This window comes from Siniperca chuatsi, linkage group LG9, assembly GCF_020085105.1.
Source record: "Siniperca chuatsi isolate FFG_IHB_CAS linkage group LG9, ASM2008510v1, whole genome shotgun sequence".
Classification (NCBI taxonomy): Eukaryota; Metazoa; Chordata; class Actinopteri; order Centrarchiformes; family Sinipercidae; genus Siniperca; species Siniperca chuatsi.
The window spans coordinates 14,842,581-14,866,773 of NC_058050.1; the positions used below are offsets into that span (position 1 = coordinate 14,842,581).

The 24,193-nt window shown below is 42.4% G+C and overlaps 1 protein-coding gene across 6 annotated transcripts in view; it reads left to right on the forward strand.

Annotated features, from left to right (window-relative positions):
• Positions 1–24,193, forward strand: part of LOC122881320 (G patch domain-containing protein 8) — a 60,002-nt gene that overhangs the window by 9,945 nt on the left and 25,864 nt on the right. For 2 of the 6 annotated variants that reach the window (XM_044207356.1, XM_044207355.1), the window contains exons 1-2: positions 12,561–12,771; positions 12,908–13,216. In XM_044207356.1, the coding sequence (XP_044063291.1) occupies positions 13,043–13,216 (174 nt within the window). In that variant the 5' untranslated portion in view covers positions 12,561–12,771; positions 12,908–13,042. The other 4 variants (XM_044207351.1, XM_044207350.1, XM_044207353.1 and 1 more) reach the window with 4 other exon arrangements.

The following is a 24,193-nucleotide window of genomic DNA, read 5'->3' on the forward strand; positions in this document are numbered from 1 at the left end:
GAAAAGAGAGAGATTGTAGAGTAGGTATTCACATTTGCAAGACAAAAAGACCAGATTCTAGGACAGTGACAATGATTAATTATAGATTAGAGATTACGGTAAACAGGCAAGCACATATGTGCACACAAACACACATTTACTCCAACACACACATGCAAACAGATACGGACAAACAAACACTCACACGTCGACAAACACAATGCCTTGTGTTTCTGAAAAGCCTCTTGTCATGGTACTCTAGAGGAAGGCCAAATGCCAAACGTACAGCAGCTTCTTCTCACCATCTAAATAAAACATCAATGAGTCTTCACAAAGTAGTCAAAATACTGAAATGAAGAGTGAGGTCATAAAAGTCAATGTGGACTAACTGTGGCTCACTTTTCATTGCTTTCAAACAAAATCCATTCATTGACCACATCTTTCAATTTTCATGAACTGTTTTCTCACTCAGCCACCACCAATAACTCTGTGTGTTTATTGGGTGGCCTTAGTTTTGGAAAATAAAGCCTTCTGAAGCATATCGCAGCATTTCTGATTAATTTCTGTAACAAATATTATAAGGTAGTACAATCCATGCAGTAAAGAGGTGCTATTCTTTTTGTTGTAATAGAATTTGATTTATGCAAAATAAAATAAAAAGCTCAAAGACAACAGTGATACATACTGTAAGTGTTACTGTTGGCAGACAAATGTTGGCAGTGTTATGCTACAAGAGTTGATCCTGAGATGTGTATGATGTGTTTTGGTTGCATGCAGTTTGGATATGAAATTAACTGTTGTGCTGAGCTTCATTTTGGTAAAGAGAACTGTGTGAAAATTGCTTGAGTTGTGTAATCCATCACAGTGCATTACATAAGTCTGCATTACATTCCCATGTCATTGCGAAAAATGCTCTTCTGATGCACAGATATATAATTTATTGCATGAACAAAGGTGAAAATTTGTGAAAAAAGAGAACATTCCAGTCATAGCACCATCAGCAGCACAGCTCACAAACCTTAAATTCTATTGTTATTGTGTGGTAATGCATTGCAAACCCAAATTTTACCTGCACCCTGGGTACAAGTCCCCCGCTAATGAATTCCCCCCCCCCCCCCACACACACACACACATCCATGTCATCCATTGCTACACATTCAAGCTCATACTTTTCTGTGTTTAATTACACTTTGTCGGGTGGAGGCAGCATTCATTGTACTAAGCGTAGTGGCATTCCACAAAAGAAACAAGAAGATACTCAGTGTGCATGGGTGTGTTGTTCCGTTGTCTCTTTTTAGCGGAAGGTATGTGCGCTCACATACTGTATACACACACATCTTCCGCTAAAAAGAGACAACGGAGTCAAAAGAGGCAGACAGGAAGCGGACTGATAAGATGCACCAAGACACTGCATTACTCAAGCAACACTTGCATAACAATGTTATTGGCATCATGTTGTGTGTTGTATTGAAGTTAATTATTTCAGAGTTTGTCCAGGGCGAGAAAAAAGAGTTTGTAGAACTTGGCTAGCAGTCAACCTCCATATCGCTAGCCTGTTGTCCCGAGGTCCCCGTCTCTCTTTGGGTCACTTGCGTCACTAAAAATTAAATTGGTGATACTGGATAACACACACTGTCTCTCTCTCTCACTCACTCACTCACTCACTCACTCACTCACTCACTCACTCACTCACTCACTCACTCTTCACTCCCAAAGTCTGAGTAGTCTGGCAAAATGGTTAGCTGTGATATAGAGTACACATGATTTGTAATGAAAAACCAGTGGTATGGTCCTTTAACGTGATCTGCTGCAACGGACCTTACCAAGGCAGGTCTTCCTTTACAGGGGCACAGTGAATAAGCTGCAGTGGCTCATGGGTCAAGGTAAATACCAAACCACTGAGAGTGATTCATGGCATGGTGACACATTTCATATTGCTTTCCTTCAGTGTATCCTTGCAACAGAGATTCCGTTGTTTATAGATTGTATTTTGAAGGTGCATTCAACATTCTTCATGTGTCCCTCTGGTGTTTTTTTCCTCCATGCTGATATTTTCCTTTATTCTCACACCCAACTAATACCTTCTCCCTGTGATAAAAGACTATTGTTATTCTCTCTTTATACAATGAATTTCAATGTCCTACAGTAAGTATGTAGTATGCAAAAGAGTGATTGTGTGGGTTTTCGGGGAAGATGGAGGAGAGACAAGAGTTTAAGAGACTCTTTTAAGATGACAAAAAGAGATCATTCCTCTATTTCAACATTAGACACAAGAAAGAAAGAAAGAAAGATAGTGTGTTGTGTGTGTGAGAGAGAGAGGTGAGTGAAAGAGTAGGGGTTCAATCATCAAATCATCATACACTTCTGCCAGGCAGTTGATGAGGGAATGTAAGGCCCTGCTATCTCTGCTTTTCCATACCAACCCTCTGCTTTCCATGCAGGAGTGGTGGATAATTAAAAGATAGACCGATAGCATGGGTGAGTAAAAAGGCCACTGTAACCTCATCTCTGCTCTGACATAATTAAAATAGAGACTTTATGAAATCATTCACAGGATTTGTCCATCTGCAGTTTTTTTTCCTTTTTTAACCATACTCACTCCATCAACAAAATCAGACGTAATGACTCTGCTTAACAACACAGAAAATAGGACCTGTTAAAGACACGGGATATTTTATGGGTGTAATCATGGGAGCCATTTAATTGCTTCAGGCTGAGAATTGTGAGGTTCACTGTGTTATCGTGGTCTCAATATAACCAAAGTAAACTCTTCAGGGGAGTAGTTACAGTAGTTATTTATTGTACTGCTGTAATTATGGCTACTATAATTTTTATTTCTGTTACTTTCAAGCAGATACTGTGCATGTTTGCATGTTATCTTGGTGGTGTAATGGTATAAATAATGGTGTAGTCTGTTTTAGGCATATGGGGTTAGTGAGGGTTCACTTTTAATATTGATGTCTTGTGTGCTGTGCTGTCATGGTGCTGGAAGGTCTTTTGAGTTTTTTTTCAGGTGAGGTTTTTCTGTAAGATGTTCCATTAAAGTCTCCGTCTCTTTTGTGTTTTGTGCCTCTGCATTTCAAAGAGCTTTAATGGCACAGTAAGACTCCTTTGCATTGCCAAAGAAGTGAGAAGTACCACCACAGTAAATATGTTTAAATTATAGAAAATTTCACTCATCATATAAACAACAATATGTTATTGTACAGTATGTCAACAATACCTCAACTGGACTGATCAAGTGAAAAGTTCCATAGTTATTCTATAGGAGCCAAATTTGTATTTTACAATTGCAAACAATTTATTGCAAGAGGAGTCGCTAATGTTGACTATTTTCTGACAAGTGACCTCTTGTGGTCTTGCGAATGCTAACGTTTCTCTCCAAGAAGCAAAGGCAAAAGTAGTGTGATGTTGTTGTAATGCTGCAAAACCTCTTAGAAAAGAAGTTGTGGTAGATGATTGGGCATAAAAAGTGTGTGACTTTGACACCAGCAGCTGTAGTTCATATCACCAGTCAAGTCAGGTGTAAGGACATGTTGTTTAGATTCACAGTATTTTACAATCATCTTAGGGAAAACTTGTCCTGTTAAAACATTTTATTTTTTTATGTGTTGTGGAAAATAAGTGCAGCTACTTCAGCTCTGTCATGGTATCAGACTGAGTTCTCCATTGCTGCTTTTTTGGTCTCCCTCTTTCTTCCTCTAAACCTATTGACCACCCCTGGTCACCTCGTCCGCCTCTCTTCAGCCTCAGAGATAGACAGATCAATTTTGTCTGAAACTCAGCTCTCCCCATGTCTTCTTGAGTACCTTCATAGCTCCTCTTCCCCATCCTGTCATCCTGCTACCATTCCCAGAGTACCCCGTTGTAATCCCTCGCTGTCTCTCTGACTCTCATTCGCTCACTCTGCTTATTTTTCACTCTCTTTCTCTCTCTTTCAGTGTACAGCCTCTGCTAGCCTTAGGGTGTGCATGTGTGTGTGTGTGTGTGTGTGTGAGAGAGAGAGATAGAGAGAGAGAGAGCACTGCTAGAGATTTTCTAAATCCCAGGTAAGAGCAGAGCTTTTCTGCGGGAGAATTTCATTTCAACACCTCTCATCTTGCAGAGAGAGCAGGAGGATAGGAGTCTCCCAGTTATGAATCCAATAACCATTGTGTGTGTGTGTGTGTGTGTGTGTGTGTGTGTGTGTGTGTGTGTGTGTGTGTGTGTGTGTGTGTGTGTGTGTGGGCAAGACTGTGGCCTGTTTATAGGATTGGAGGTTACTCCCATAAACTAAAACTGAAGGTCAAAGAGAAAAAGAAAGAGAGAGAAAGACAGAGACAGGAATGGAGAGAAAAATAGCAGGGGATGTGTGTGTGTGTGTGTGTGTGTGTGTAAATAACGGGGTCAAAGAGTGAGTGTGCGGGAGGCTGAAGAGTCAAGGTGCCATCATGACACACAAGCACATACTCACTGTCTATATATTAATAGGCTTGTATTGACATATAAGCAAGCATGCTCTTACACACACATTTATATACACACACATATGCACGCTGTAGCTGAGTGGGAAAGAGTCTATTGAGTTAGAGAGCTGAGGTCAGCTCTAAATCATTACAGGTCACCATGGCAGGCCTGGCTACCAGATTAAATTAAAGTCTAGCTGATAGACCCAGCCAAGCACATTAAAACACACACACATACCCCACACACACACACACACACACACACACACACACACACACACACACACACAAGCACACACTCGCTCATACACTTGTGCATGGAATAAACACAAAAGTGAATACCCCAGCACATTAATCACAGTGTGCCTGGATATAATGTGCTGTGATGTAGCTTTGGTTTCTTGTACAGAAAGCGAGGCAGCTTCCTGACCCCTGAACAGTAAACAGCCATACAACAGATAAAAGCAGTCCCAGTGGAGCAGACTGTTTGGAAACCAGCCTATTAGGAAGTTGAAGAGACTGATTAGATTAAAGCAGCCTGAGATGGGTCACTGTACTGGTCCTCTGGCTCCAGAAGCTCTCACCACCAGGACAACACACACCAGTCCTGAGCCACGGATACCCGCCTGTGCTTAGTTCTCTGGGAAATACGAGTCCTTTGTTGATATTAAAAGGTGTTTGTGTGTTTGTGCGTGTGCAGTTGGATGGAAGAGAGGACAAAATGAATAAAGGAGCAGCTGCTGTTTGTCTGCATGGCATCCCTGCTTTAAAGCACAAGAACAACACTATAAAGCTCCCTTGGTGGGCTATACGTTACTGCAAGCAAAGACAGGCCCTATATTCTACTAGGGCGCTTCTTTGGGCAAAAGATGGAAAATCTCCCTTTCCCCTGTCTCTCCTTTATCCTCCCCCCCCCTATCTGTTTCTGCCCCAGCTGCACGCCTATCTCTGTCTTTTAGGTGATGTATGTCTGACCTTCAGTGGTGAGTTTGCCATTTGCTGCCAAGTGGCTCTTTAACTGCTTCCATGATTCACATGACCTCACTTCCTCTGACCCTGCTAGGCGCTGCTCAGCGTGGCTGGCAGCCAAGAGCAGAGGGGCACAGAGCCAGGCAAGATAAGGGCTTCTCCAAATCAGCTTGGACCGCTATGATTGCTCTCCTCCTTTCTATCTCCTCTCCTCTCCTCTCCTCTCCTCTCCTCTCCTCTCCTCTCCACTCCTCTCCTCTCCTCTCCTCCATGATTATTGATGTAGGGTGGTGGAGACTCTGCTCTCTCCAACACCATATTTAATCTTAACTGTCATTGCTTTGAAGTACAATAACTATAGATGAGAGGACTCTTGAGTGTGCTCCCATGTTTGACTAAAATTGGCTGAGCACAGTGTGCTTCCCGTTGTCCTCTGGGAGGAACCAGAGACCCCATCAACAGACCTTATCTATTATTTACACAGCGCCACTGATATTCCAATAAATAAGCTAACTGCCATTCCAAACAACTTTCTACTGTCACAAACAAGAGAAACCCATTCATATGCTTTCTGGCACCCATACACAGCGGTATCTTTTCATCCAGTGAATAGCATTTTGAAAACGACTTCACAATGCCAAACAAGTATGGGGTTGATGAGGGTGGTAAAAGTTCATGGCACACATGCAGCCGCTTACAAACACAAATAACAGAAGGAGAGAAATGCACAAAACAGGCCAGGAAACTGACGCATGTCCTAGCACACACTTGGGACTGATGTCATTCATTTTGGACAGGGTGTTGTGTATTCCTGTATTGGTGCTAACTCTGAGGGCCATTACTTTCATCTGCAGCACAATATATGCTGATTAGCTTCCAGGGGAGCAAGCCAAGCGAGGGGAGAGGGCTGCAGAGGGGGCAGGTGGGGGGATTTTGAGATATGTGAAATGAATTCCTATTGAAGTGCATTAAAACTTCATCTTGAATCTCTTCCCCACCAGAATGTGGCAGAGGGAGTTTGAGCAAATGCATGCAAATACAGATACAAACACACACAGACAAACTGAAAGAGAAATATACACACTTTCTCCGTATATGTATGAGGGAGAGATGCAGTCTCATTAATAGTGTTAGTGTAGCAGCGCACCTTAATGATCCCTATCTTTCTCGGTACATCTGCCTCTGACACCATTTCACTTTAACTGCAGGGCCAGCAGGGTTCACGTCAGGACAGAGAACAAGTCATACACTGTCCATATATCAAATACATATCAGACCACTCTACCAGAGGGTGACTAATTGACCACCACCCAGGAGATCAAGTCCATATCCGGAGGTAGGTTGTCAGCTATGACAGGCCCAAGTCTGGCCCTTGTCCCATTTTTAATCCTCTCTGCTTTATGCTGAACAGAGTCACATTCAGAGCTGAGCCTACTTCACTCATATTCTTCTGGGTTCTGTCTCAATGGATCTTTTTGACCAGATTTGAGCAGCTTCTTATTTCCTATTTCCTCTTCCTATGCAGTGAGCCTGCACCTACACTGCTCAACCATGAAACCATAACTAAATATAAATCATCCCTTCTCTTACTCTGTCAATCTGATAGCCCCTCCACTCTCTCTCATTTGTTCTCTTTATTTTTCCCTCCTTCCCTCTCTCTCTTAGTCTTTCATATTCTCTCTTTCTTGCGCTTTCCCCTAACCCACCTTACACAAACACAACTCTAATAAATTGTGGCACTGGTAATTACATAGAACCCACCGGTAAATTTCACTTCCATTTACATTTAGATTACAGAATATTTCATTCCTATCAATCTGCAGTGCAAGACCAATGTGTGCATGGCTTCGCCCATATGCAGACACAACTGTTGTGGCATTGCTATATCCTCACTGGGGCATGCACGGAAACACAAGGGAACAACACACACACACTCCACACACTCATGCTCATACAGATACACACAAACACACTGAGCAATAAATCTCAATGTTCACCAGCACACATGGACAAATGCACATATTAGGCTGGTAAATCCTAATTTCACTGCGCACATATTTATTTGTGCAAACATACTATATGTGCACACACACACACAGAGCCACTCACAGCTGATGGTATCTTAAAGTCAAATGATAGCTCAAGTATGTTGTGTCCATAAATTTAATGTTTTTTAAAAAAAGAGCCACAATTTACCTTGAACTGTACAATATTTATCTGATGGAAGAAATCACCCTCACCCACCCTTTCTATAGAACTCTGTGGTCTTGTTTGTATGAGCAGTAAAGAAAACTCTTTGTAAGAATATTTATCTGCTTCCACGCTTTCACCACATTCTCTGCATACTATTTTCACAGGGATGCCATGGTGTGTCTTTGGAGGAAACATACTCCTGTCCCACACACAGACACACCAAACGTTGATTTTCACACACACAAACTTACCCACTTCTGGATCATAATACATTCAGATGCAATCTCATCCACTGCACATAAAAGACAGCAATAAGCGCCCAAAACCTAACTGTAATATTTCAACGGTTTATAAGGGGAGATGAGAGGGAAAAAGAGCCAGAGGCAGCAACTGGGGAAAACAGATACCACCAAGATTTTGCCTTCTCTCTCTCCTTCTCTCTTTTTCTTTCTGTCTGTCTCCCGTCTGTCTCTCGCTCTGACTCTCCCACCCACCCACTCCCCTCCTCTCAGTATTACTGCATCATTTCCAACACCAATGAGTGCACCAGGAGCAGGGAGATAGCAAGGGAGTGGGGAAGTACTTCAGGGAATTAGAGTATTTAGAGTGTTTAAAATATACACAACAGTTTTCCTCTTGTGAATGATCAGTGCAAATAGTCCCCCTCCTCTCTGCACATACACCCAGTATAACCAGAAGGTACTGAATCACACTGCATCACACACCTGCATACTGTGTGATTTCTGATCCCTGACATTATTGGAACATTATTAACAAATACAAAGGGGGTCCTTTTTTCAATCACTATCGAGGAGCCTTAAGTGTTTGTGCCATTGTTTTTTGCATTACCTGATTGCTCCGGATTCACTCATTACTACTGCTGCTTCACTCTCAGTGGCACTCCAGGACTCAGAAAATACATTACCTAGCAGTGCTTAAGTGTATGAGACATTAACTAAAGCTTTTGCCAGAAGATAGTATGGAGGTAATTTCCTGGGTAAAATTGGTTTCCTTGTGAGAGAGAAGTGTATTCCCAGGTGGTAAAGTGGCTGAGAGAAAGCATAAAGACAATGTTTCCATTACTGACAGGATGTGCACGAGTGTCTGTAGGTGTTCCTATATGTATGTGTAGGTGTCCGGGTGTGGACATGAGTGTGCTGATGTTCTCTCCACCCAGACAGCTTTATTGTCATTAGGGAGTTGTGCTGATATGATTTGCTGAGGTTTGGGCCATTGGTTGCAGGAGGAAATTGGAGCGACGGGGTGATGTTAGAGTTAGACTGCAGAGCAGCAGGAAACCAACAAACAGATAATGAAATTGGGACAGATCAGCATCAGTACAGTGTAAACAGCCACACACTTTTATACACGTACAAACACACACTGTTGACCCTCAGGGTTACAATGAACTGGCAAAAGATCCCGGACAGCTTAGCAGAAAGCAAATCACTGGAGAGAGTGGAGTCCGAATGAGCAGAGGAAAACTGCTGTACTCATGTAAGAGCATGCAGACCTACAGACTCATGCAAAAATGCATGATCAGCACAACAAGGTCATAGCAAGCTTTTTAGAAATAACAAAATCACATGTCAAGTACCTCCTCCCCCTGGAAAGCTTGCCCAAACACTAAAATTTATGTCTCAATTTTTTTTTTTTGATTGTTTGGATTTTTTATATATTTTCAGTTAATTTTTTCAGTTATATTGTATGTAAACTTTATTTCCCAACATGAAGGTCTCTGTCCTGTGAAAACCATGTATGGCCAACTTTTCATGACCTAAGAAAAACAGTCCTGTTTTCAGCTTTGATAATGCCTTTTACAGATAATTCAATGGGTTTCTAAATGGCCCAGAGATGGAGATGGCACTCACTGGAAAGCCATCCTGCACAGTGTCAGGAATACATTTCTGGTGGGGAAATGTATTTATCTATTTATTGGATTAAATACATTTAGTTACAAAAAATACTGGAATCAGCCTGTAAAATATCTACCAATGTAGAATGTAAACTCCCCCTAGGTTACAAGATTCCCAGAAAAATACCATTGACAAGACCACTGCGTCCTCAATAGTAGCTACAGTCACGCACACAGACATGGAAACATATTAATACAATTCATACTATAGCTATATAATAGAAACTTTTTATTTCTCACAGACTTCACCTTTTAAATCCATACCAATCACAAAGAGATGATACAAATCTGATGCTTTAATGATAAAGCTTTGAGATTACTAAAATGTGATATGTGCAAGAAGCCTGTAACTTAATATCTGGAAGATGTCCCTGAATTTTTGTACACTTAGCACTTAAACGGGAGTTCTAAGCCAACATCTGCACCAAAAAGAATTAAGGAGACTCAATTTTAAGCTATGCTTTGGCTGTTTGAATAAATGTAATGCTTTAAAGAAATCCAAGGTTAGATCAGATAAGTGTTCTCCTGTTCTTTATTATATTTACTAAGTCACTAGAATCGGACATACTAAAAAACGGGTGGGTTTCTTGAGGTCACTTTAAAAGAACCCAAATAAATTGTCACACTTGCATGGTCTACAGACACACTCTGACATGTTTTCTCTCTATATATACAAGTTTCTCTGTCTCACAAAATCACACACAGTCATAGTACACAGTACACTCCATCAACCATTACAGCAGAAGGGAAATCCATCACAGGGGAACACTTGTCCACAGTCTCCTAAGAAACCAGAGGTGGTCACCATACTAGTTTAAACAAACATGTTAATACAAGTGTGTTGTCTGCTTACAAATGTATATGTGTGCATTGTGCATCATAGAGGAGGAGCACATAAGTCCATTAATAGGCCCATACATGAGGAGTGTGGTATGACAGACAGATCCATGCTTCATTCTTTCTGTGTTTACTATAAGTGGGAGCTGCAGAGTCCCCTAGGACCAAATTTCTCATGTACGAGGGCATGCAGATAAACAGCACCATCATACACTCAACCAAAATGCAACGTTGCTTCGAATAACATAGCTCTGAGGCTAGTTCATGTAGTGATGCAGGCATCTACAAAGGGCCGTGGTTTGAGAGGGCTGGGAAGTGGCAGGGACCTGGCCCACGAGGACTGGACAGAAACTTGGCAAAGTGTAAGAAAATGCTGAGAATTAGAGAACGAGTAGGTTGCTGAGGAGCAACAGTTTGACAAACAGTAGGAGGTTGTCGAAAATAATATGTTTGAAAAAGCTGCAAAAGTACAAGGATCAGCCATGTTTGTATTAGAAGTGTTTGGAAGTGCAATTGCCTCAGAAGCAGTAATAGAAACCAAAAAGGTTTTTTTTTGCAAGGTGTCCTTTGGGTGTTTGTTGAATAAAAGATGTGATAAAATAAAGTTTTGTTATGGTTCCTTTTTCCTGTGCATTAAAACAACAGCAGCACCTTGGTTTTCTGTTATTTTGATTTATTCACTGGACGCAGATATTTAAAGACCCTAAAGCTGAACTGATAGCTGCACTAAATCTATAGACTGTTGACTTGGGAGGATAAGTAGCCTATCAGAGTCAGGCATTTTTGTTGCGACATATCTCATCTACAGTGACAGGTGTCCTGCCTTAAATAAAGCTTGAACTTGATAACAAAATGGAAGCTGTGCTAACCTGAAAGATATATCTCTTTGTGGTTGCATACATCAAGTTAAAAGCAGCAGAAAGAGAGCCAAGTGGACTCTCTTCCCACTCTGTGACTTGTCCCTCTGTGTCCTTCTACCTCGTGTTTACCTCTAATACCCAGAGCTGTCTGTAGCATTCAGTGTTGACGTTGAGCACAAAAGGCACCCTAATCCCGGGCTGAATATGCATGACGCGCCGCGCAGTGCTGTGGGTGCTCGCAGTTTAATAGTTTCAGCACCGCGTTGGTGAACAGCGCCATACGCCGCTGAGACAGACTGAGGCTCAGCTGCAGCCAGTTCCGAGCTGCTCTTTGACGGCGCAGTTTGACAGGCCGAGCCCGGAGAAAGACCCTTTTATCTGTAATCAAATCATTACCTCCGAGGTTGCAACTGAGTGAGGTTTCCTTTCCCCTGACGATACCGATACCTTGTAAAAGCATGGCGCTTTTACTTTGACGACCTCAGAAGGAAAAGAGAGAAGGACAGGGGTGAGGTTGGACCAGAAGACATGAGAAAGGAGGAGAGATTAACACAAACATATTTTCGGTGGCTCATTTGAAGATATTCTTAATAAATCACAATGCACAATGACACACGCCGTGTAAATAAAGTTGACCCCCTTTCCTTATTGTAGAGCATAACAAAAAAAGATGAGAAAAGAGAAGAAGAAGAAACTAAAAGAGGGGAGAAATGGAGGATAATAAGGGGGTACTTCAATTCTGAGTTACGCAAGCACGGTGTGGACATAAATGATCCCCTTATCCCAGACCCACGCACGGGCACGGGCTGCATATTATAGGTTGCAGCTAGGAATCCGGTCTGGTGCAGACACACACACACTCATACAGAGTGTGCGTGTGCGTGTGTGTGTGTGAGAGAGAGAGAGAGAGAGAGAGAGAGAGAGAGAGAGAGAGAGAAAGAAAGAGAGAGAGAGAGAGAGAGAGAGAGAGAGAGAGAGAGAGTCCTCTTTCAGAAAGAGTCTGAACCACTTCAGCCTGTCTGCGCTGGAGCCCGTTAATAAGTAGGAGGACTGCTCTGGATGAATTTGCCGTCTCTCCCACCTCGTACCGCGGAATTTCATTCTCAAGACGGGTGATTTTAAACCCTCCAGTCAATAGAGAGCAGAGGGGAAGCAAAAGGGTCAGAGGTTTTTTTTCCCCCTTTCGCTCCTCTTCGACGTGCGTGAAGCGGAGGCGCACGTGCCAGAGTGTCTGCTCCCCTTTTCTTTACTGAGAGCCCCAATTGGGGTGCTGCTGCTGCTTGGCTGAGGCTGCGTACACTTGGACTAGTGGACTGTAAAAAAGACAGAAAAAAAGAGAGAGAAAGAGAGGAGGGGTAAGCCAAGCAGAGGGTGAACAGGGGGAGAGAGAGAGAGAGAGAGAGAGAGAGTGTGTGTGTGTGTGTGTGTGTGTGTGTGTGTGTGTGTGTGTTTGTGTGTGAAATAGAGACTGGATGGACTCCTCTATTCATCTGGCACTCCACAGGCGTTCATTCATTTATTTAAGCCCGACCGACGACAGCATGCCAAGCGCAGACTCCAGCGGCAGAGCTCGGTCAGTGTCTCTTTCAGTCTGTCTCTCATTCTTTCTCTGTCCGTCTCTTTCTGTTTGTAGTTCTCTCATACACACACACACATAAGCAGGTAGTCCCACAGAGCCATTCTCATCTTGTCTCCCTTTTTAAATGCAGGAACAGACTTCCCAACAGAGGACAGGAGTGAGACGTCCTCCGTCGCACCAGCCCGATCGCGCTCTCACCTGCGCAACATCCGTGCGGGACCCGACTTTTGGCGCCCTCCGGGACGCCACCGACACCCAGGACCCAATGCTAAGGAACTCGCCGTATATGGGCCCAAAGCACCGTGAGGCCCCAGGGATGGCGTGCAGCGCGTGTTACTATCTGGTTATCAGCTCCACACACCTGAGCAAAGGACACTTTCGGCGCGTCAAGGGGGTCTTCAGAGGACCGCTGTGTCCAACCGCAACCAGTGATTCACCGGTAGGAGGACATGCAGGTCTTGATAGATTTTCTTAGGTGTGTGTGTGTGTGCTTGTTGTTTTGATTTTGGATTACCTTATTTGAGTCATTGAGCTTGAAAAATAGTAGATTTTAGCCACTTTTCTTCACTTTTTCTTGGGGTAGTTCATTATGAGGGTTAGGAAATGAGTGTTCTCATAAGAAGTTCCTGTAGTGTTCCTGAAGTGTGTAAACAGTGTGTGCAGGAAATAAGTAAAACAACAACCTAGCAGTCCCAGTGGCACTGTCATCTACTGAAGAGGAGGATGACAGAGGTGGAGATTTTTTTAAGAGGGGATGGTGTTTTTCTTTTCATGAGTCATAAATGTAAGATGTTTTGGTAGAGGACAGTAGATGTGAATATTTTAAACAGAGGAGAAATTGGGTATCCAACCATGATGCAATTGTCCCTCCATGCCTCCTTTTCTCTGTCATGGCTATGGGAATTAAACAAATCAAATTATATTAGTGCTTTCAGGAGGCAATGAGTTGCCCAGCTGAAAATAGCCCTAATTACCTGGGGAGTATTTGTTAGGCGTGTGTGTGTGTGTGTGAGAGAGAGAGAGAGAGAGAGAGACCTGCCCAACCTAGTAGTGTAACTCCCTGACCTTTCCCTGGTGCCTGTGGTTCCTTTGAGCCACCAAACTGGCATTTAGTTGCAAACTAGCTCTCAGTCTGTGTGAACTTGCTGGCTGTGTGTTTTGTGTGTGTGCACTTGCAGAGCCAAAGAAAGAGTGTGACAGAGAGAGAGAAAGCAGAGAGAGAAGCAAAGAAAATGACAGTCCATGTAAATATGTACATTATATTTTGGACTGTGTGAATTAGGGTGTGTGTGTGGGGTGTGTGTTGCAGATTCAGGAGCTGCTCCGAGGGTCTCTGGTAATCACACATTATTCATGAGCTCTTAATGTGAGACGAGACAAACTGGCGGAGCTGATGACAAGTTTGATGAGAAAGGAGGAAAGGAGCAGCTGGTATGCTTGTATGAGTGTGTCTGTGTGAGTGTGTGAGCGTGTGTGTGTGTGTGTGCGTGTTCGTACTCAAGTCATTACCAGTCTGTCATGTTCGGCCCGCGCTCACTATGTGATGGGAATGAACGAACAGTGTTGAGCAGACACAGTCAGACTGGCAGAGATGCTGCAAAGAGTCATATTAACAAATACACTTGCAAACTTTTGCACACACTCACACACATTATTTCCAGATGGGCTAGAAGACTATCAGTAAACAAGATAATTACTGTACATTCTCTTTATGCATGCATATATCTCAGTTTCTACAAATTAGTGCTCCCCTTTTAAATGTAATCATTTGAATCATCTGTCTCAGGGCCCATTCATCTCCTTATAGAATCATTAAATGCTCAAGTTTAGTTTTGTCTCAGAAACAAGCCTAATTTCTTGGAAATAGTCTAATTTGGATGCACTTGAAGCGTACTGACTATATTAGGCGTATCTACATTTTTAGACTGATGAATGCATTTGCCTACTTTTCAAGTAGTCTCTAATTTCTGTTCATTTTAGCATGTTATGAAAATTTATGTAAAGAGACTTGACACTTGTCTGAGACACTTGTTTGAGAATGGTAATCCATTACAATGTGCCACGTCTTTTCAATTTTTGTCAAACTTACATTATATTTACAGTTATGGATGTTATCGAAACTAAATACCTTTTGAGAACAGAACAAAATCTGTCAGTACCATGAAGTAGCTATTGAATGGTGTCATGTATCAAAAGTTGGCATCAAATGTAGAGTTGAAACGATTAGTCAGTTAATACATTTTTTGATTGGCTGAATTTCAGTTGACAGCTCTTTTGATAATCGATTGAATAACTTTTGATTTAACTGATTTATATCATTGTAAACTCAATACTGTTTGATTTGGGCTGTTGGTCAGACAAAACAAGCAATTTGAAGACCTCACTTTGGACTCTGGGAAATTGTGATGGGTATTTTTCACAAATTAATGTCATTTTATAGACAAAACAGTTAATCGATTAATCAACAAAAATGATGAGCAGGCTAACTGATAATGATCGATAGTTGCAGCCCTAATCGAGTGCTTGGTGATTCTCAGGCAGCTTTTGTTATTTTTTAGGCAAAGTTCTTTTAACACACAGTGAGCAATTTGGCATATTTTGTTACATGAAAGAAACATGTTTATATTCCCCAAACTAAGGTATCAGTACCAAAACGCATGTATTGTATTGGCAAAATCTTCAGATGGCACTTGGTTTATACAGTATGTAGTTCCAGCTTTGGGGTCTTACAGTAATAGGTGTCATTCATGGAAGGAAGGATATCATTTATCTCCAAGGCCATGTCCTAACTAATGTAGATAAATCCACCTATGGAAAGTTTTCAGTGTTGGAAAATGCTAGCTAAGTATATATGGAAGGTCAAAAAAACAAAAAAAGATGTGCTTTCAGATTTATCCTTATTAGTTTAGACATGGCCCAATGTATGGGCCTGTCAGCATGATAAACAGGCAGCACTTGTGGTCAAGTAGTTCAAAAGTGACCTCTTGTGTTAGGTGAAACAAAGTCCTTCAGGGGGTGAGTTTAACACACCTTTTCAGGACCGTTACATGCTGAGCAGCATCTTTTGCTCCTGTCCATTCCATTGTAGAGGATGCCAGCCAGCACAACATCCAGCTGCTCTTTGATTTAGATCAGTGGAGTACAAAGGATATTACAACTGGGATTTGTCAGGGGTAACTTGTGTCTTCACTTTGATAAGCCATTGCAGCATTAAGACTGGGCGCCTCTGAGTGGTAAAGAACAGCCGTCTCGACACAAAGCCCCCCCCCCCCCCGTCCACAACATAGCCTCTCGTGTTTGTTAAGAATTTGTTGTTTAGTTAGCTTCCCTGTGGAGTGCTGCGGTATGTCTAGATTAGGATTTTGTTCATTGCTACTTTATCATCACTAATTAGTCATTGTGAAAGGTCTCTCGGACGTGTCTAAATTTTAGTTCCCATATGTATATTAGCGCTTAATCATCAGCGGTGAGTCATTCTTCAAACTCTCATTAACACTTCAAAGGTTTTTTTGTTCTTGGTGTTTGCATAGCGGGAGGACAGGAGGAGAGATGTAGCAACAGAAAGGTATGTGCAAAGGGGACAGATACAGCCCTAATGCATCCCTCAAATCAGACAGATCCAAACGGATACACACCTTCATTTTCTTTTGCTGTCTGTTATCCGAAAATCCTCCTATCCCGTTCCATCTGTCTCCCCATTTCCCTTCAGAAGCCCTCCCTCTGTAGAATATTATGGCCTTGTGTGTGTGCATACTTAGTTGCTCATCCGCTGAAGACCACTTTGATGTATATTTCACTGCTGTTGCAGAAAACAGATGAACCGTCGGCTGTACAGTACAGTGTCAAAGTGAGTGCAAATGTGTGTGTGTGTGTGTGTGTGTGTGTGTGTGTGTGTGTGTCTGTGACTCTGCGTTTGCACCCTCCTGTTTTCATTGATTCCGCAGGGAGCTGAACAGTGTTTATGTAAATGAGGTGGCATTTAAACATATGCCCCGAACAATTATCTTGAAACAAGTATTTAGCTGCACAAAAACACGGCCATGTTCGAACTGAGTCAAGTACTTAGCTACAAATATTAAACCATCATGAGGGGACAGAGGTGAGATGAGCCAACTGGTTTGCCATTTGGTGTGCCAGTTTGCTCACGGCTGTAAACACGATACCCAGGAATCTTTGAGCGCTTTTAATGATGATCATAATATTAAGTGATACAGACTCAGTATCAAAGAACTCCCAGGGGACGATCAAGCTGGTAATATCATCTTGACATTTATGAAGTGTGACAAATGTCAGAAAGAAAGAGATTAGTTAAATGTGAGTTTAAGATAAAAAGGTGTTTTTGCGATACAAGCTTAAAAGCAGCTATGGAATTGTTGAGTCTTGTGTCGTCAGAAAAGCTACTTTAGAGTCAAGGCTCCTAATGCTGCAGTCACTCACATTCATAAAGTGTGATGTTAATGCACACACACACACCAACTCAGCCATCAGGCCCTAGTGGAGCAGTTTGAGAGTGAGCAGGTGAGTGCTGCTGAATACTAAAGTCCTGTATGACTGGACCATTCCTGCTGACCGCTGCAAAGTGCTCCCACTGATCACCGTTAATGTCCTCCATCACAGTTTACACTCAACACTCTGGAGAGAGAGTGTGTGCGAGTGTGTGTTGGGGAGAAAGGTGGATAATTGGGACAGATTGGGTGAGATAGGATGAAGAGAATGAGGAGTGAGAGGCGGAGAGCAAGACAGTTGGCATCGATTTTAACACTCTCTCAAGTCTTTATTGACATTTCATTTAGCTAATGAATTCATTAGTGCTTCATAGCATAATAACCTCTACTTGATAACCAGGATGGTTTCCCGGAGGAAATACGATGTCTTTACTCTGTTGCTTCAGTATTTTCTGAATTTTCCAAACTCATTCTCAGCTTTCTTTGATTTTTTCCCTCTCCACCTCTGTTTCTTTTTATTTTACCTAGCAAGTTCCCTGCCTGTTTGTTTGTGCTGCATTGTATAACTTGTAAATGAACCCACTGTTTGAGGTGACATAACCTGCCACTCTCTCAACAATAACGCAGCACGCCCTCAGGAATGATGGAGAAAAAGAGGGAGGCGCAGGATGTACAAGCGCATTCATCTCTACCTATGTATAGGTGTCTTTGTGCTTCTGCTCGAGTATGCTCGCTGGCTTTGTGATGCTTGTTCACCTCTGAGAAGGAGATGATCTTAATTCAATTTACTGACGATGGACTCAGCCTTTATTTGTGTCTCTTTGACCTGCTGCCTACTGGAAACAGCATGCACACAAACACATACAACCCTGAGTTGCATGAATTGAAGCACCATTGAAACTTATACAAAAACAATTATACAATCACATAAAGGATGTTTCACCCAGAGGACAACCCTCCATTTGGACAAAAATTTCGGTCAGACTTAAGATCCTTGTGAATTGAAAGCATTTATTTCGTCATGTTTGCATCTGATTCCTGAGAGGTAAAATCTGCTTCGGTGGCATAACTTTATGGATGTCTGAGGGGCCGAGCTGACCTGCGTGAGCTCTGTGTCGGTGTGTGGGGGCATGTTTGGAGGTTATGAGTGTAGGCTGAGAGTGTTTGGTAATTGTTTGTTATGACAAGAGTAGCGAGGGCTGCTTCTGTTGATTTAATATTTTTATCATGAGGTTTGTAAAAATCTTTAAAGTGCACATTCTGGTATTCGACGTATGTTGTGAGTGGTGACACACGAGTTATCATACATGCATGCACGCACACACACAGACACAACAGATGGCCAACCTCTCATTTTGGATATTACCTTGGGACAGATGTTTGTCTGTGTGGTCATTAGTGATCGCAGCATCAGATAATTACCTGGAGACACACCAGCACATAAACACACACACACTCACATACAATTAGTGAGTGTTTGATAATTACAGGATGTTTGATGAACCATCTGGAACAGCAGCTCAGGTAGAAACTGAAAGACAAGCTCAAAACAAAATCATACACACAAAAACCTCAAATCATAGTTATCAAAAGAGTATCATTGCCCTGAAAATGTGAATGAATGTGGATAGCAAGATGACAGGTGAGAGATGAAGAGATGAAAGTGTTTTTGTTTCACAGTCATTAGGATGTCATGTCTCATTCAAGGTTTGGTCTTCTTTTATTCTCCTGGACTCTGCATTCTCTGCCTTTTTTTTATCATTTGCCACTGGCTTCTGTCTCTTCCTCCATCCATTTCTGTAGCCAATAGCTTTGCTTTCATCCCCCTCTCCCTGACACGTCCTCTTATCTCCCCTTCCTATTGCTTTTCGTCTCATCTCTCAAGCCCATTCATTTTTTAGTAGGTCAAGGGTTCAACTGTTTAGGTCTTTGAATCTTAGTGTGTGGGTGGGTGAGGGTTTGTGTGCATATGTGTGTGTATAGTATGCCTATATGGGAGTTTGTGTGTGTAGGCGATGGGAGTAATATTGCAGTAGCAATATTGCTGAAAAATCCTTGAAGGAATGAAATGAGAGGGTGTGCTTTATTTGGTCGGTATTTCTGTTCTTCAATAACCTCCATTTTACTCTACGACTCTGCTTCTCATTCTGTGGCTCTACCTGGATTCATGCTTTCATGTAGGAAAAGATGTGGGACTACAATTATAGCTTCATTAACTCAGCATGCATACAGTATGTGCCTCCATGCACATATGGGTGGTTACACATATTTGAACCTGTGTTCTTGAATGCCTGTGTGTGTCTCCACCACTGACACACGGGCCGGGGTTAAGAGCAGCTCAGACAAATTAATTATCTCGTCTCTAGAGGAGAGATGACTCACTGAAAGAGAGGCTGTGAACCAGCACCTCCTGCTTGAGCAGAAGCCCAGGAATTACTCCCAGCCCAGCAGAGACCAAGGGGCTTTCTTCTGAATAAAGCAACTTGGATTTCATCCTCAGCTCGATTTTCAGATCATATTTTTTTCCACATTTCATGTGCATAAGGCCGATTTATAAAAATAACTGCGACTGAAAGAAGTCGAGCAGGCACGTTGCATTTATAGATCAAAGTGGCAGAGGAATTTTAATGCATATGAACAAGTTTCACTTCCCTGAAATCGTTGACATAAGATCAAGGCTTTCATGTTTTGCATTGCTGTGCTTTGCACAGAGTAGGCTGTTCTGGTGCAAACTGCACTGCTGGGTACATCAATACACTCACGCAGACTGCTTTAAGTCATAGCCTGAATTAGGAGAACTGAGAGACTGAAATAATTATTTAAAATGTATTATGTAATGTATGTATACATTGGTAATTTGTATGTTGAAAAATTCATTTGGATGTCTGCTGTCTAGAAAAATGGGAATGTATTTTTAGTGTCATAAAGGCACTTGATGTTACAATAAATCTTTGACTTCAGTAGATTTAGGCACTTTCAGAATCTCTTTCAGTCAATTCTTTGATATGGAATAATTTGATTGCAAGTATTGTTTATCAATGGGGCTTTGTTGAACTTCGAGATGAGGCTTTCATGTTTCTGCTGTCTCAGCCACAGCCTCTTACCCCTGACCTTTCACCTTTCCCCTCTGACCTCTGACAGATACAGTAGACCTGGGGACAAATAAACGATGAAAAGGTCAATGTTAGGGTCAAGGATTCAGAAAGCTGAAAAGGGTGTTATTGAACTATTACCTTATTATATCGCTGTGTACCTGGGAATATACTGCTTGAATGTTTACACATATCATACAGTACAATGCACTTGCACATACACAGATACAAGAAGGGAAACAAAAAAACACCAACAGCACAAGTGGGGCAAAAATGCATGTAGTATTATAATAACAATGTGTGTGCTCTTGTGTGTGTTCATTCTGGTGTGCTCTCATGTTTATGTATCACAGCAGATAGGACCCACTAGGACATTCTGATAGCGCGGTGTCGGTCATGCATCGGTAACAATGCATCAAATTATATCAGACTTACCTCCACCAGCAGCGCGAGGCCATGATGCAGACACTAATAATTCATGCCGTTTGCTTCAACCAGCCTGCACATCAGCCGGTATGGAGAGAACGTGCCCACCGCAATTATCATGAGCAGCAGCATTCCTGTGTTTAGCAGATTGGAGATGCCAGGCGCTCAGCTTAGCGCTGGGCAGAAATGTCCTGGCTGCGTGCTGCCATGATGGCAGGATCACAGTGGTCTGCAAGCAGCCTCCAGCTACCAGCCACAAGACCTTGGCTACCTCCTTTATATGGGCAGGGTGCCTGTTTCCCCTGTCTGTTTGTGTATGTATGTTTTGCCGTGATTGTGTTTGCGCGTTTCTGCATGAGTCTGCTATGGGGCCTTCTTACCCTTGCTGTGAGGTATATTCTTACCCTGTGGTACGGGATTAGTCATAACACTGAATGGGAAGACATGGAAACAGCAGGAGGGGAGGAGAATAGAGGTAGAGGAGAGGAGAGGAGTGGAGAGGAGAGGAAGGGAAACCCCACAAAGATGAGAAGAAATGTGTGGGTGGATTGTGTGAGTGCATATGTGCTTGCATGCCATGGGTATTCATCAATTTCCCTAAGATTCTCCACTTTTCCTCTGCCATAAAACCCAGCGGCAAGAAGTAAACACAAACTCTGTAAGATTTTCTTCTCTCTGCCTCTTTTTATTTCTCTCTCTGTCATTCCTCCTGCTTCATTCTCCTCTCTCCACATCTGAAGTTGGCCATGCGTTTGTATGTGTGTCTGCGTGTGATTGTTCAGATTACATATGCAAAGCATGTATGTCATCTAGTAAAGGAAAACAAATATAATGTGTGGTCCGGAGGATGTGGAACATATTGTCCTTCATCTCTGAGTGTGCAGGTGTTGCAACTGCAGAATGCTTGTCATGTACAGAATAAGCCTGTTCTAAATTCTGTGTTCGCAGCACGAGTTAACTTGTCTCTTCCAGGTATTTCAGAGATGTATGTTTTTGGAAAATCTTTTTTAAAAAAAAGTGTGAGCCAAAAAGCAAGCCAGAATCTATGAACTTTGTGTGTGTGGCTGTATGTGGGTGTGTGTTTGTGTTTATGTGCGAGCGTGTGAAAAATAGCAGCGTGTGATTTATGTAAATGAGTGTCATTGGCCGAGGAGGAGGCAGAATTCCCAGGCCTGATGAGTGGCTTAATGATTCATCAGCCTGGCTGAGGCAGGCATCAATAATGGATGACAGAGTGGGTCATGCAGGATTGCACACCCCTTGATTAAAGTGCTCCACAGTTAAACGCCTCACTTCCTCACTCTTCTCACCCTACCTTCTGCGAGGATGACTACAGAAATGTGCCGTACAAGCACACCCCTGCACACACATGGTCACACACACCTCTTCCTCAATCTCTTTCCATACAGCTTTATGTCATCTCACCTCTCACATGCTTAATAAGCTCTCATCCCTTCCTCATCTCCTCACTCTGCTTCTTTGGTCTTAATCCAATCACGGGAAGTAAAAGAGGGAGATAAAGGGGTAGAGAGAGGCAATGAGAGAGTGGGAGAGGGGGAAAGGAGAAGGTGGAAAGTGTGGGAGAAAAGAAGAGAAAGCCACAAATGAATGCTTTATAATTTGTCTGTACAGAAATGGAACCTTTCTCTCTGGAGATAAGACAGGAACATAAATGCTCTTTCTCTCCCCTCCACACACAGAGGGAGTCATTTTCTCTCTGTCTCCCTCTCCTTAAGCTGTATGTGGGTGTTGGTGTGACAGGACAAATCTCTGTCTATTAGGAGACATAAACCTCTAAACCCTGAGCTACACGGCCATACATACTAATACAGCCATACAGAGGGCTGGATAGAAGTTGGGAATGATAGCGAGGACACACTGAGAAAGAAGGAGATGTGGAGAGTAGAGAGATGGAACGAGACAGGATGTTGAAAGCAGAGAAAGTCCTGGTGGGATTTCAATTCCCGGCCAGCATGGGGTCTTAACTGCTACACAATCTTTGAGTACAGCAAAACCAGCTTTAACAAAGTTGGACAGAGGTACACCAGCAAGTTCAGTGAGTTTGTGTGTGTGTATCCCTGTATGAGTGTGATGATGTTGATGTCATCTGTAATATAATTAGCCATACATGCACTGTAATACTCTAATATGCCAGAGAAAAGATCACTCACTCATATTGGACACACTCATGTTACCCCCAGATAGCACAAATGAACCACACACAGCAAACATGCACACACACGCAAATGCTCACCCGCACTTCAAAAGCTCCTAAAGAAACTGCAATCATAAATGCCTGAAAGAGAGCAGTCATTACTCAATCCACCGACAACAGCTACCCATCCTCACTCCCCCTCAGTCTGTCACACCCCTCGCCCCTCATCTGTAAGTATCTGAGTCGGCGAGACTTAGACAAGCGTCAAGAGTGTAGCGCGTAATCTACGATTGTATTAATCCTGTTCCTTTAATCTGTCACTTCCCAAACTGATTACCTTCATCTTCTTAACTGGTCTTTCACTCTAATCTGTATCATCCCACTGACAGATTACAGTCCCAGTTTGATCACTTTAACAGATAGACACAATCCTCTTTGAGGCAGTCAATCAGCCTGGACAGACAAGCCCTGTACATTTTGTGTGTTTGGTGTGTGTTTGTGTGTGTGTACCAATCTAACTACACTGTATATCCATTTATCCATGTGGGGATTACAATTGTGTCTGTAATTTAAATGTCAAGAGTGTATGGTCCATATAATTCCATTCTTCTGCCATCTGGGAGAGGAAAGCATTTATTACTGGAAATGACATTTAGCAAGAGAAGAGAGAAGCCTGATAGGCACACAGATGGAAGGACACATAACTGACAAGAGCTTTTAATGCACTAGAGAGGAAAACAGATATGAGAGAGAAACTCACAAAACATTATAAAAGACTACAATAGAAAAAAATACCAGAAACAAATGAGAGGTGGTATGATGGGAGAGGATGAAACAATCAGATCTCACCAATCTAGCCATCCATGGCTTTTCTTATGTCATTTTCACCCCTGAGAGCAACCATGGAGAAAGCATCAAAGAGGAAAACAATAGGTGCAAGAAAGAAGCAAGCATACTTACAGATTATGCATTTACATATATGTGGAAATTGCAGAGACAAAGAGTAAAGTTCACCTCTCCATCATTTTACTCACCATCCTTTGTCTTACCGCAATTGGTTTATGATGTTCTCCTCCTGTGCACTGAGAGTAAGGGAAGGAAACCTTCGTCTTTTAGAGAAACAAATGCAAGTCCCTGAAGAGCACAATGAGTGAGTGGTAGGATCATAAAAATACATTAGAAGACACAAAGGAGACCACAGTTTGTAGAACGCTTGGGTATTTTAGGAATTTGCATGCATGCCTCTGCCTTGATCCCACCCAACGCAAATTTTATCCACAAAACGTCTGGAAAGAAAC